A 15,398-nucleotide genomic window follows, 5' to 3' on the forward strand; every position below is an offset into this window, starting at 1 on the left:
TAAAAATCCATACTCGTGAATCCACTAAGGTAGGACACATGGTGAGCCAAGGAATTTATTGAGTTGTTTACAAGAGCATGTGGGAGGAGTTCCTTACAAGAGCATGGAAGCATTACAAGCAAATTCATCTCCTAAAAGATTCCATCATGGTGAAATCCTAGGAAAAGTATGTCACTGGAGTTTCCTTTGTCATTTCACATTGGTGAATTTTTAGTTAACTCAAGTTAATTTTTAGTTAATACAAGTTAATGCCATCTGAGAGGAGGGAACCTTCCACATAAAATACTTAAAACAGATTTCTTGTTTGATGAATGCTGTAGAAAAGCCCATCTCACTGGGACTGTTGGCATCTCTGGATTGGTGATACTGGATGTAAGAGAGAGAACTGAGAGAGCCATCAGGATAAACCAGTATTGTTCCTCTATGGCCTCTACTTCAGTTCCTACCTCCAAGTTCCTCCCTTCAATTCCTGCCTTAACTTCCCTTCATTATGTACTACAACTGTAAGCAGAAAGAACCCCCATGGTCTGAAAATTCCTTCTAATAATGGTGTTTCTCATGACAAAAGGAACCTAAAAGGGACACACTTGAAGACATGTCTACCAAAAAATATCCAGGACCCAATTAATTGTGTATGATATAGTGGAAGAGAAGTATAAGATTTCTTCTTTTCCTGAACATTATAGGTTAATCTTCTAATTCTGGGGGGAAATATGGCAATTTGATGGACTAAGCAATATAACATAATGAATTATATACATCAAAAATTTTAACAGACACCAAGGTCTAAGAAATGCTGATTTACTCAGATCCTTGTTTGATATTTACTTTTATGTTAACATACTTAAGAAATACAGGCTTTTTATCTGTGACTCTAAATACTCTAATATGTTATATTCAAGACACGACATTTGCTTATAAGAAGTGAATCAATTTTAGCTCAATAGTATCAGGGACAAAAAAAAAAAGACAAACTTTGTTAACCCTGAGTTCATGTTCCATAGGTGTATTTACACAGAACGTTACACCATCAGACTCATCTAGTCGGTAATGAGTTTAGAAGTTATATGTTAACTTCTTGATTGATTGAATTGACAAAAAAGCAGGAAATATGCAAAGAATGACAGATTCTTCAATAGCATTCTCTTTCAGGAAGATGTCTCTGAAACAGACTTCAGTTTTTCTGTTGCTACAGCTCATATGCTACTTTAGACATGGAGCCTGTGGCAAAGTGCTAGTGTGGCCCACAGAATACAGCCACTGGATGAATATCAAGATAATTCTGGATGAACTTGTACACAGAGGTCATGAAGTCACCGTTCTTGTGTCTTCTGCTTCTATTCTCATCGGTCATAGCAATGAATCTTCTATTAATTTTGAGATTTACTCTGCACCTTTCAGTAAATATGATCTTGAATATACTTTTGGAAAATGGGTAGGTGAATGGACACACGATTTTCAAAAACAGTCATTCTGGACATATTATTCAAAAATGCAAAAAGTCTCCCGTGAATATTCAGACATCATTCAAAGTTTCTGCAAAGCAGTAGTTTGGAACAAGAATCTTATGAAAAAACTCCAAGGATCTAAGTTTGATGTCATTCTCGCAGATGCCATAGGTCCCTGTGGTGAGCTGCTGGCAGAACTGCTTAAGACACCTTTGGTGTACAGTCTCCGCTTCTGTGCTGGATACAGATGTGAAAAGTACAGCGGGGGGCTTCCACTCCCCCCTTCCTATGTGCCTGTGGTTCTGTCAGAACTAAGTGACCGTATGACATTCGTGGAAAGGGTGAAGAATATGTTACAGGTGCTGTATTTTGACTTTTGGTTCCAAACATTTAGTGAGAAGTCCTGGAGTCAGCTTTACAGTGATGTTCTAGGTAAATTGGGCCTTTCATTGTCACTGGGAAATCCTGACTTGATGTTACTTTGAATGAGAATGTGTAAGGTGAATATAAAGTCATAGACTGAGATTGTTATTTGTGAGCTGATCAAGTAAAAACAGAAAACAAGAGAGAGCCTCAAAACAAGGAAAATACTGTAGAGTAACTGATCAGAACACTCCAGAACTTAGAAACCATGCGAAGTGAGACAAGGAAGATTTCACTTGATAATTGTTTGATCTACTCTATGTTTGTCTCAGTAAAAGAAACTCCAGGTTTCATTGAGTGCTTTAATGACTATAAATGAGAAAACTACAGACTCATGATTTACTACCACAACTATCTGTGTAGCACTGAACAAAACACATTCCCTTATAAAAGTTACTTGCTTATAAATTAAAACATTTATCAAGAATATTATGAAAGGTTTTTAACAATTAAATAGTGTCACTAGAAGGAGAAACACTAAAGGCAACTTGATTTTCTTAGAATTTGAGATGTCTAAGATCCATAAAACTTTAAAAAGTCTTAAAGCCTTAAATCTTGCCTCAAAATGCACACATTTTTATTTATTTATTTTTAAAATACCTTTCCATTAAATAAAATATTACCTAAATTAATAGTAGAAAGAGTTTAAATGTTAACTATTTATGGAAATATCCAGCTATAACTTTGATGAATACAAGTAAGTTATACTAGTTTCCTGTAATAAAGACACAGTATAGCAGTGATAAAGGAAACTTAGTCATACTTTACACATTATCACAGTGAATTTCAAGAATCAGAAATCAAGATAATAGCTACTAAAAGGTATAAAGTAGATTAATACTCTACACAAGGTGTTTTTCTAATATTTTCAAGCTTTATTTCAAGAGTCAAAATGTTTTAAATTCATTGGTGTAACTTTGCAAATCAATGGAATTTTCACACAATTAATATTTATGTTAATATGATTATATCATAAATCATAATTGAAACATCTTATATTGCTTGTCTACATGATCTCAAATCACAGAATCACCTGCTATATTTCAGACAAACTTCTTTAACCATTGTATATTTTCATGTTTTTGGGGTACAGGGAGACCCACTACATTAACTGAGATGATGGGGAAGGCAGACATATGGCTCATTCGAACCTTCTGGGACTTGCAATTTCCTCACCCCTTCTTGCCTAATTTTGAATTTGTTGGAGGACTCCATTGCAAACCAGCCAAACCACTGCCTAAGGTAACCCTCTATTGTTTCCCTTGATAAACAGTTTTTCCTTTTTCATGGAAACAATTCTTCATCAGATATTTCATTTCTTTCCAGATGTTTGGTTTCCTGAGAGATATAAAAGTGGATTAGAACTCTCTGACAATTGGCATATATAATATTTCCTTTCATCTAAGTGTCAAATCACTTTAGAATGTGGTCAGTGATTTAAGGACGTTTAGATAACTCATAAAAAAATTGATATTCTCTTCAAGAACATATAATAAACACCAGAAACATGTTGAATAGCTAAAGAAACAAAGAATCAATTTTTTCAGTAAAAAGAAATTATATTCTACTTGAAAATATTATAGTAATGAAGAACTATTGTATACAGTATAATAAATGTTACGTATTGTGTTATTAGAGATAGACAAATAGGTTGAAGAAATATCCAACAGAGATTAGAGGCAATGTCCTCAAATCCTTGTGTTGTTTCTCAGCCTGGCCATTGTACAGGTTAGATTAGCAAATGAAAAGAAGAGAGAAAAACAGACAATTGCAAGAACTGTGGCCAAGAACTCCATCCAGACTTAGCTAAGAAGGACAATGACATGGCATGCAAGAGGTGTTAGATACCTTCATGTTCCACACACCGTCCCCTTTTAAACTTTTCTTGTAGTCTTTCTACATTTATATTTTGCAGGTATTTTGTTTTTGTCTTTGCAGGTTCCACATACAAAAGAAAATAATACTTACTTATTGTTTAACATCATGTCCTCTAAACAATACCTGTTCGCCTGAGATCGTATAATAATAATATTTTTACTCTCTGGGTAAAACATTTTTATATATTGTTGTATATTTATCAATACCTTGTCACATTAATCAGTTGAACCATATCTAAGCTAATTCTATATTAGGGGCATTGTGAATAGTGTTGTAATAAACATTATTATGTGGATTATTTCTCTTGCAACTATATTCCCTCAAATATCACCAAAATATGTACAGGTTAACTGTACATATCATAATAATGTTAGTATATAAAAAACTTATTTATGTGTTTTATAATGTAAAAATGTATCATTTTTACATTTCCAACTTTGATAAATGTATAAATGTTCAATTTCCAGAACATCTGAAGGAGCATTTTTACATTATTTAAATTTTGTGACACTCGTGATAACTGGATTATGTTGGAATATTGTCATATTTTGAATTGAATTTTTCTGATAGCTAAAATTATTGAAAGATTTATACAAATGATTGGAGGCTACTTCCATCTGAGGGAACGACTACTTTGGATCATTTGCCTATGTTTATTGAATTCTTTTTTCTTTTGTATGTTAGAGACTTTTTTTTTAATTCACACACTCTCTGAACAATTTACAAATATTCTCCAACTCTCTAGACAAGCTCTTCATTTTGATATTGTTCTTTGTTCTTCATTAGCTTTTACTACACGGTACTACTGTTTGTCAATTCCCAATTTATTCTCAGAGCTACTGGGGTTATTCAATACATTACTGGTGTCATGGAGTTTTCTTTTCTTTTCTTTTCTTTTCTTTTTTCTTTTTTTTTTTTGACAGTAGAAACATATTTATATTTATTTTAAATGAACAGCAGATAATTTCTCTCTTTTTAATATGAGAATACAAAAATTTTTTAATTTATTTATTTGTATCTCAAATGCTGCCTATCTCTTGCCCCCCCACACACACTTAGAGTTCCTCTCTTTATCTCCTCGACCACTTGCTCCCAACCTCCTGTTCTCCTTTCCACTCCCTCCCTCACTGCTCCTCCCTCTCATTTCTCTCAAAGAAATTACAAAAAAGATAATCAAAGGAATGGACTTGAAATCAATAAGCCAAAAAATATGCAAGCAAACAAAAAGGGAGAAAAAGCACACAAAGGACAAAAACCATGGCATTTATTTTGGATTGGTTAACTACTGCCTGAGCTTGGGGCCTGCTCCGGTGTATGACTGATTTATGCAGTCACTCTCTATTAGGGAGAGCAGATTTAACCCTTTGTTATCAGATATCAATTGCAAATAGCTTCTTAGTTAGAAGTAGAAGTAGGTGACTCTTTCTACTCTGTGCTGAAACTTCATCTGCTGTGAACCTGTGCAGATCTTAGACATGTTGTTACAGTCTCTGTGAGTTTATATACGCATCAGTGTTATTGTACCTGGTAGACACTGGGATGTTGTCCATCCCCTCAGGCTCTTATAATCTTTCTCCCTCCTTCTCAAGTTGTTTTAAAAATATCTTAAATTTCAGTCACCTCTCGACTAACAGTACTTTTTTCCCTCTAACTTTTTGACTTTGGTCAATTGTGCTATAGTACAAATGCACTCTCCATGAACACTGAGGACAGAAGCAATGAATACACTCACTGGTCTTCCTAAAATAATTCCCGTAATTATGTGATTTCCTCTGGTAATGTTTGTCTCAGTCCTTTAGACAATGCTACCCATGCAACTATATATTTGCGATGTCACAACTGTCTTCGTAGGAAATGGAAGAATTTGTTCAGAGCTCTGGAGAACATGGTGTGGTGGTGTTTTGTCTGGGATCAGTAGTTAAAAACATGACGGAAGAAAAGGCCAATGTAGTTGCTTCTGCTCTTGCCCAGATTCCACAGAAGGTGAGAAAGTGTCCACTAGGTGGAAAAATGTATTATAAGTCTATTGAACACTGACAGGATTACAGTAGGGAAAATTCTTGTGAAAAATAAAGTAACAGCCTCTTTCCTATTCATCTCAAACACCATATTAAAAAGAAAGTTATGAATTTCTGAGGATAGAGTATAAATTTGTTTCTGATTCACATTATGATCTGAAAGATCACACTTAGATCCAGCATGGTTGTGCATCTCTGACATGTTGATGCTTAGAGATCTGAGGTAGGTCTTTTTCTTCATATTTACAACCAGTTTAGACTTCACGTTCATTCCAAAGCTTTTCTGGGCTATTCCATGGGTCAATGTCTCAAAAGAAGTAAGAGAAAAAGATAAGTAAAAGAAAGAAAGGATGGAAGAAAAGAGAAACAGGAGGAGGAAATACAATAATGGGAAACACTATGCTTGGGCTGGAGCAATGCCTCGGTGATGCATTAAGAGCACAGGCTGCTCTTCCAGAAGAACTGGACTTGATTGTTAGGATTTACAGAGTAGCTCACAAGTGTCCCCAACTCAATTGCCAGGGAATCTAATGTGCTCTTTACACCGCCAGGAAGAATACTCACAGTGCATAGACTTACATGGAGGCAAAACATCCACATACAGAAAATGAAACAAGAATGTCTGTAAAGAAAGAGTAAAAATATGGTCTTCCTAATTACTGATGTAGGAAATTATGAGAGAACAGATGAAAATAGATCCTGACCCTGAAGTGGGACCAGGATTATGAAATTATGAACTCATCAGGAGAAATTCTGTTTTCAGCACATCGAGTGAACGTGTTTTTTTTCTGAATGGTGGAAGAAGCGATAATTTAAGATGGAGCAATATGTAAGGAAGGATAACATAGGAAGAATCTAGCAGTTCCCAACTCCATAAATTGTGGTATTGAATGAATTTCTAAAAGCAGCAGTCCTTTGACTCTATTACTTGACACTGGTTTCTCCTATTGTGGCAATAACTTTTTATTTTACTAAACACGAAGCATGCAGAAAGTAAAGACTGACAGTTCATATTCCAGTTTGTGTGAATTCCTCGTAGTTTAGGACTCAGTTTTGTACTAGACATGAAATGGATTTAGGACAACAGGAAGCATATTTTAAATGTTAATATTGACATTTTTCATGGACAGTCCTTAATAAACTTTATCTGAAATGAAGTAAATATACTTCCTGGTAAGAAAGAAATTTTTTTAGAAATGGTAACTTATATCATATATATTATAAATCAAATAAACCTAATTATAATGAGTAGTCTAAAGAACACAACAATATAGGTAAAACTGTGTGCATATGACTTAAAAAAAACATAATATTGAGATTATATGTAATATGTATATATATCCTATATATAGAATTGTATGAAATATACATAATCATAAACTATTATTAATTGACCATTGTTTTTCCCAATATAATTCTATACTGACTGTCTAAAAATTTTGTGTACACTCGATCTGGCACTAAATATCAGACATATAAAATTAGTATAATTAAATGTCATGCTTAAGTTATTTTGAAGCCATGTACAAAAAAATGTATTATTTATTTCAACCTTTTAAAATCTCATACTATTTTAGAATTTCCCTCTCTTAAACTTCATTCTCTATCATCTGGATAATGTTCAACTGAGTAATCTCTATTCCCCAGAATCAAAATATATCAAAGCCTTGAGATTTCTGTAATTCAGTAAGGTATTGTCTGTGTGTAACAGGTTCTGTGGAGATTTGATGGTAAGAAACCAGACACCTTAGGATCCAACACTCGGCTCTACAAGTGGATCCCACAGAATGACCTTCTTGGTAAGGCAAATATCACTACAGGTTTGTGGCTGTAATAATATACTTACTTGAGAACAGTCCCCTTCTGAGCCTACATATTTCCTCTCTCTTTAATAATATGATCAATAATTATGTAAAACTTCTTCTCACCGTAGGTCATCCAAAAACCAAAGCTTTTATAGCTCATGGTGGGACCAACGGTATCTATGAGGCGATCTATCATGGCATTCCTATCGTTGGTATTCCCTTGTTTGCAGATCAACCAGATAATATTAACCACATGGTAGCCAAGGGAGCAGCTGTTAGAGTGGACTTCAACACACTGTCAGCTTCAGACCTTCTCACTGCCTTGCGGACTGTCATTAATGACCCTTCGTGAGTCCATTTTGTTTTCAGTTTCCTTGTTTGAAGTTGTTTCCTTTAAGGTGGGCCTTTTCTTTTCATTTTTTAAAACACAGTCTTACTATATAACCACAAGACCAGCCATGAACTCATACAAGTTTGCCTGCTTCAGCCTCCTGAGTACTGGAATTGAAAATATGTGCATTCATGCTTGATGTGAATAACTATTCCTTTAAAAATACTGATAGATTCTCATCATCACATTGATTTTTATCCTATTTGAAGAATAATTTTGAATAACTTTGTGATGTTGCATGTCTGAAATATGTGTTTAACAATAAAGTTATTATAAATTTATATTTCAATAAATGAGACATGGTTAGTCTGAACCTATTCTATATACATAAATATTACAAATATATATCTATTGGTGAAAAGGACACTATTTCTATATATAATAGGATGTACATAATTAAGTATTTGTGAATCTTAATATTGATTAATGTTTAAACCTTTACCCATATTTTCTGAAGCTATAAGACTTTTGTTAAAATTTTATTTTATTTCTTTTTTTTGTTGTTGTTTTTTTGAGACAGGGTTTCTCTGTATAGCCCTGGCTGTCCTGGAACTCACTCTGTAGACCAGGCTGGCCTCGAACTCAGAAATCCGCCTGCCTCTGCCTCCCAAGTGCTGGGATTAAAGGCGTGCGCCACCACTGCCCGGCTTTTATTTTATTTCTATAGTGATATGTGATATTACATAACTAGTACTGAAGAAATAAGAGACAGTATTAAATTCTTACCATACCCAAAGAATACTGTTGGTAGTTTCAAGGTTTGCCAGTAGACAATTGCACCCATCAGACGTCCAGAGAAAAAGTAGCAGGAGAAAGTGATGTTAGTTCTTATATATACAATCTCCTAGACTAAGAACAGAATTCCATTGGTTTTAGTCTGGTGAAACTTCTGGTGGAAATTCTGTAAAAGGAAGAATGATAACTTAACAAGTGTTTTCAAAACAGGAATCTACTCATAAAAAGAAATTAGGAAACAGGTAGAAGAGAAGAGTAAAAACTGAAACTAGAGAGGAGACATCCAGCATGACATACTGCCCCTGTATAGCTTAAGAGAATTCTGTGTCTACTTCACTTCTTGTTATTAAATCATGTTTCATGTTACACACACAAAGACACATGCACGCACACACACACGCATGCACACACAGGAAATGTCTCACCTTACTAAAATCCTCTCGTTGCCAATGTGCAAATTACTGCTCAACTGGAAAAAATAAAATTAAAAATAAATATTCTATGGAGAACAAAGTAAAAATAGAGCTAGTACATGCAACTGACCTGCCGGTGTACACTGTTAAGCTCATTAGTTGGAGGTGGATGCAGGAGTCCATTAAGTACTTTCAGTCTAGTGTCAGCTAAACACCAAGTTCATAAAAACCAAAAAAACTGTGCTAAACAAGACTGTTTCACTGACTTCCCTGTCACTGAACTGTCCTCCTTGCCACCTCATAAAACACAGTACTTGTGTGGCAAGTTTATGTGATTCATTTTGAGTCCTTGTGCGACTTTCCCCAAACCAATAAATGTTATGTAAATCAGCACATTAGCTTCTCGTTAATTTTAGTTGTATACATTGCCTCTTCAGCTATAAAGAGAATGCCATGAGATTATCCAGAATCCAACGTGACCAGCCAATGAAGCCCCTGGACCGAGCTGTCTTCTGGATCGAGTATGTCATGCGCAACAAAGGAGCCAAGCACCTTCGCCCAGCTCTGCATGACCTTAACTGGTTCCAGTACCACTCTCTGGATGTGATTGGGTTCCTGTTGGTTTGTGTGGTAGCTGTGGTATTCATCATCACAAAATGTTGCCTCTTTTGTTGCCATAAGACTGCTAACATGGGAAAGAAGAAAAAAAGCTAGTGTTATGAAGGCTGAAGTAGAGTCCTGAGAGATGAGCCTCTGCCAGCTACTTCCAGTGAGAACCTGTTGTCAGTCCAGGTGCCTTCCCTCTGAAACAAGACAGTGTTGGGACTTCATTGAAGATGGCTCTCATGGATTCACTCTATGTTGAAGGCATGCAAGAACTGATGCCAAATATACACACACTTGGTTTTGTATAAAAACAACATCCTGTGTTCAGTTTAGAATGTTTTGATGTAACTGAGGGGCAAAGCTCAACAACAATCACTGAGCTTACTCAAGTTTGCATTGTCATAAAGCCTTTGAAAAACCTCTCTAAATATCAGTTACTTTTTACAAATGCCCAACATGCTTTGTCTTCATTTGGTAGACTATTTTTCTTTCCTTCCTTTATCTTTCCTTTCTTTTATTGCTCATAAATAATAGCGTTCAGGTACTGTGCTTCTGAAATAGGCTCACGTTTCCATCTGTATAAGGAAAACTGTTGTTTCTGGTTATCTTTGGATACACCAAACTTCCATCAAATATTCCCCAAAGGATCTGTGACTGAGGCTACCCACCTTTAATCAGAAGCATTTTTCAAACAATAATTTTCAAACATTTATTCTTACTACTCCTGACATAAATTCCAGTACTTGGGAGTTCTGACTTGTCAAGATTATTAATTTACTTTCCATCTTATCTCTTACTCACAATTCACCTGAAAACAGTCCTTCTCCCTCTGACTTTTGGAGTAGACTCAAGCTGCCAATGTTCCATTTTTTTCCTCACTTCGAAAGTACACATCCAAGAGAATATCATATTTTTTTTTAAGTCACAACATCAACTATCTCGTGTTATATTTCTTATCTGAAACATCCCCCACAAACTCAAAATCTGTTTTGCTGATTTTGTTTGATTCATTCATACAAAATTACTTACCTTGGTTCAGTAAAATATTAAAATATTTCCTTATGATGTTCACCTTTCTGCTTCCCACTGGTTTCACCCAACAAGTCCCAACTCCAACTTCGTGTCCTATTATTTTGTTTTTAATAAACCAGTAAGTTCAATGAGTGCTGTGTATATATACATGCAGTTGATCAGGAGCAGACATCACAGGAGCACAGACAATGCACCAGCAGCCACCACTCTCCATAATAATAATTCATCTCCTAGAATCTATGACAGACAATAGGTCTTTTCATATGTGTATTAAGAGCTCCTCCCTATTCATTCTGCAATTTTGGCTACTTAATTTTACGCAAGTCATGTGCAGATCACGCACTTTGGAGCTTATGAATGTAATAACCATGGCATATGCAAAAGAAAAGGTTTCTTAGCATATCTCTTCCACATCAGGTTCTTATATTATTTTCCCATACTTTTGCAGTATCCCCTGAACTTATCTAGTTGTAAGTCTCTGGATTGACGAGTGCTTACTACAACAAAGGACTCCCTGACAAAGGCTGAGAACTTTCCACATCTATTACTATTAAACATTCTGAAGGAAATTTGCCAATTTGATCATTTAGCAAAATAGCAATAGTAGGTAGTAAGCTGGATTGTTTTTTCTTGACTTTTAACCAGGTTTACAGTATTAGGTATTAATTCCTTCCAGGAAAGCATATCCCAAGTCCAGTTGGAAAATGTTTGTTATCCATCTGTGTTAGCTTCAGTTGCTAACTTGACAAAACTTAAGAGTCATCTGAGAGGAAAGTCCAGCCTGTGGTCAAGTTTACTGGGATGATTTAAATAATGTGGAGTGGGGATGGGGCAGGGTCTTAGCCTGCTGTGGACAGGATTATCCATAAGGAAAGGGGTCCTAGATTGAATATGAAAGCTAAATAAGGATTTAGCTCAGAGTCACCCAACAAAAGAGGAACTATCCCCTATAACAGTGACTGAGGTTACTGTACTTCACCAAATTTGCATGGGCATAAAGGCTTTTTAAAACACCTCTAAATATGAACTACTTTTACAAATGCCATACCAGCTCTGACTTCATTTGGTGGATTGTGTTTCTTCCTTGTTTTTTTTTCTTTCAGTACTCATAAATAATAATGTTCATGTGCCACACTTTTGAAATAGACTCACTTTTGCATCTGTATGAGAAAAGTCATTGTTTCTGATTATTTTACAGAACTCAGACTTCATCCAACTCCAACTTTATATTTCAGTTATAACAGTTACTGCTCTTCTATAGCCAACATATTTCCTTTCCAGTCATGTTAGTAAAAAATCCTGGGTTCCTAAACATCAGGAATAAAATACCCAATGGCTTTGTGAGAGGTTGAAACACTCATTTACTCCTTCACTGACAGCTTACACCCCACTATATTAAGTTTCTCCTGGACAGATACCGTGCCTTAGTTATCTTTATGCCTTCACTCCATAGAGCAGTGTAATACTTAGGGAATGGTTTTTGAATGAATCCATGAATCTAATTCTGTAATCCTGGTGTACATTTTGAGTTTCTCATTGGTAGGATGCAATTCTATATATAAAATCAGATATGTCCTAATCTGATATCCTAGCTAATTCAATCATAACTTGACAGTGCTATTCTAGAAACTGGAAGAATGATTCTAGGCACAGTGTGATTTCAGCATGCTAATGACATGCTTTTATTAACAAAAAACAAGTATTCTTGACCCTGAGTTGACTGGATCACAAGATGTAGATAACCTTTACAAGAGCAAAATAAGAGGAGAGCTGAAGCTAACCAAGAGTTCTGTGGATTTGGAAACAGATTATCCTAAAGTGCCAGGCACAGGACCTAGCTATAAAGACAACACTGGTCAAACAAAAACATTGCAAAGAAGGGTCAACAGAGTATTTCTTTCAAAGGGAGTAACTTAAGTTACAAGAGGAGTGGGCTCTGGCTTCTGCCAATATTAGATACAAAACAACCCTTAGCTGAAACCAAAGTTCACCTTATCTGTGATCAAATGGGTTCCTGCTGATGTGCCCATTCCAAGGTTCACTCTAATATTTTATGCAAGGCTCTGCTTATCTAGAATTTAAAGGCATATTGTCACATTAATTTCCATACTGTGGTTTTTATTCTAAAGAAATGTGTTTATAAGGACTGCTAGTCCCTCTCCAAGCCTATTTGCACAGAATTACATTTTAGGTCTCTCTTTTTTAAACTTATTTATGTTCTTACAACATGTATGTGTGTCTGTACTATATGCATGTTTGGTACATATGCAGAATATGGCACAGGATCTCCTGGAACTGGAGTTACAGATGTCTATGAATCCTGGAAATCTACGCCTGCCTCAGGGTTTCAAATGAACCTTGTTTATTTGTTTCTCTCTTCCTTTTCTTTCATTTACACATCTTTGTGTTTGTTGACTTATGTATTTGAAACAGAATCTCACTAGGGCTCTGACTGTCTTCAAATTCTCATTGCAAGCCAGGCTAGCCTTGAACTCATAGAGATCTATTTGCATCTTCCTCCTCAGCACTAGTATCAAAGATGTGTGCCATCTTACCTGACTAACTTAAACTTCTTTTTAAATTTTTTTATGTAATAACTATAAATAAAATAAAACAGTAGCCAGGCATGCTGGTTAATCCCAGCCCTCCAGAAGCAGGGATCTCTGATTTCCAGGCCCACCTGGCCTATAGAGCAAGTTCCAGGGTAGCCAGGACTATACAGAAAACCCCTGTCTCAAAAACAATAAAATAAAAATAAAATAAATAATTTTATGTTATGTGTGTATGTATATGAATACATACATATATGAGTCTCTTTCTCTCTCTCTCTCTCTCTGTCTCTCTCTGTCTCTCTCTGTCTCTCTGTCTCTCTCTCTGTCTCTCTCTGTCTCTTCACACACACACACACACACACACACACACACACAAATGGGTTAGGGCCTGGTGAGCGCCGCGAGGACAGGAACAGAACTGGTGTTCGGTGGCTTACCTGAGCTGTGGGAAGTGCACTCGGGACTTGGCTCTCAAAAAAAAAAATATTCAGGGTTAGGGTGAGGGTTAGAGTTAGGGTTAGGGTTAGGGTTAGGTTACGTGTGTGTGTGTGTGTGTGTGTGTGTGTGTGTGTGTTTATCTCTGTGTGTGTGTGTGTTATATATAATATGTTTTTATACCACCTGCATCTCTGGTGCCCATTATGTCTGAACTAGAGTGATCATATACATGTTGGAAATTGAATTCATGTCCTCAGGAAAAGCAGCCAATGATCTTCTCCACTGAGTTCTTTCTTCAGCACTTTGTTGGGAAATTTTCATGTTTTGACTATATTTAACCCTTCAGCCAACTCCTCCAAGATCTCTGTTCCCTAGGAACTGAACCTTGTGAGTTTTTTTTTTCATATCAACCATGTTCAGTATGTACTGCACTTATAACATGAATATGTATCCTTGCACTAGAGTATTATAAGAGGTACTACAGGTAATATTCTTAAAAACAAAAAAATCTGACTCTTCCTCTCCCAACAGTATCAATTGCTAGTGGCTCCCCAGCTAGGGCTGGTACTCCATGGTCACCTGTCTTCTCCACGCTGTGATTTTCTCTGCCTTGAGCTTGTATGGGGATTTTAAATGCTGTCACAACCCCTGTGAGTCTATATGTACAGATAATGCTGTAGTAAATATTTAATCTCAGTCAGGGACTTCTATCTTACCTTTAATCATTCCGTTTCCAGATGAAATACATGTAACTTTTGTTTTTATAATAAGCCTTAATTAAAGCTGGGCAGATACATTCCATCTAAGCTATTAGCATCTACTTTCCTGTCTATAACCCTGACTTATATCTCACCATGTTCTATCTGGGATGTTCTTAATTCTAGTTAGCCAGCCCTCTTGGCCATGTTTTTATGACTCACCTACCACGTGGTGTCTGCTCTTTTCTCCATCTTCTTCTCTCTTCCTTCAATCCTGGGAACTAAAACTTCCACCGATCTCTATTCTGACCAGATATAGGCTGGAGGCATCTTTATTCACCAACTTGATAACTTGATATACCAAGGTTACATGGTCATGTGGGCCTATATGCTGATTCTCTCGTCCCTGGGGACAACCTTGGGATGCAAATATTTAGCATTATAATACATAGCCAAAGACCAATCCTCAAGAGATGACTGTTGGATATGAAAGAAAAAGCTTGCTTGTAGTTATCCATTACGTCTGTCTCGTACAAGCTTTCCACAGCGATGGCCTGAGACTTGGAAGGATGTATGTGATATACATGTCCCATTTATGGCTTAGTGTTTTCTTATGCCCTGCAACTGGGCCAGTTGTGAATCTCTATGTCAATAACTATCTACTATAAAAGATTCTTTGATGAGAGTTGAGAGATGCTTTAATCTTTAGGTATAGGTAACTTGGAGTCATTTTCATACAATGTTCATTTATTAGAATATAGTAATAGGTTCATACCTACATTGCATGTTCTGTCTGACACAGATGCATGCCCAACATTGTTGTCAGACATGAGTTTCTCTTCTAAATCAAAAGAAGGGATAGTTCCTAAGAGCCAAGCACTTCAGAATCTACTTAATGACAATTTGAACTATAAGAATCATACATTTATTTGATGAATGTTAGATTTTTTTAAGGAAAATT

The 15,398-nt window shown here is 35.9% G+C and overlaps 1 protein-coding gene across 3 annotated transcripts; it reads left to right on the forward strand.

Moving 5' to 3' along the window:
* Positions 1-1,130: 1,130 nt before the first annotated feature.
* Positions 1,131-10,880, forward strand: LOC114638384 (UDP-glucuronosyltransferase 2B1-like). Of its 3 annotated transcripts, none has more exons than XM_028786811.1 (6): positions 1,131-1,880; positions 2,965-3,113; positions 5,601-5,732; positions 7,479-7,566; positions 7,701-7,920; positions 9,549-10,880. In XM_028786811.1, the coding sequence occupies exons 1-6, from the start codon at positions 1,157-1,159 to the stop codon at positions 9,823-9,825; spliced, it is 1,590 nt and encodes a 529-aa protein (XP_028642644.1). In that variant the 5' UTR covers positions 1,131-1,156; the 3' UTR covers positions 9,826-10,880. The 3 variants fall into 3 exon arrangements, with proteins under 3 accessions (XP_028642644.1, XP_028642646.1, XP_028642647.1); XM_028786813.1 differs by having other exon boundaries at positions 7,803-7,920; XM_028786814.1 differs by lacking the exon at positions 7,701-7,920 and having other exon boundaries at positions 9,549-9,676.
* Positions 10,881-15,398: the final 4,518 nt, after the last annotated feature.

Source organism: Grammomys surdaster, unplaced genomic scaffold, assembly GCF_004785775.1.
Source record: "Grammomys surdaster isolate TR1022 unplaced genomic scaffold, NIH_TR_1.0 125581, whole genome shotgun sequence".
Taxonomy (NCBI): Eukaryota; Metazoa; Chordata; class Mammalia; order Rodentia; family Muridae; genus Grammomys; species Grammomys surdaster.

Bases quoted from the DNA above. Each gene is read 5' to 3' on its own strand.
- LOC114638384 (XM_028786811.1), top strand. From the start codon at position 1,157: ATGTCTCTGAAACAGACTTCAGTTTTTCTGTTGCTACAGCTCATATGC. The intron at 3,114-5,600 runs GTAACCCTCTAT...CTGTCTTCGTAG, and splicing joins CAGCCAAACCACTGCCTAAG to GAAATGGAAGAATTTGTTCA. The intron at 7,921-9,548 runs GTGAGTCCATTT...TTGCCTCTTCAG, and splicing joins ACTGTCATTAATGACCCTTC to CTATAAAGAGAATGCCATGA.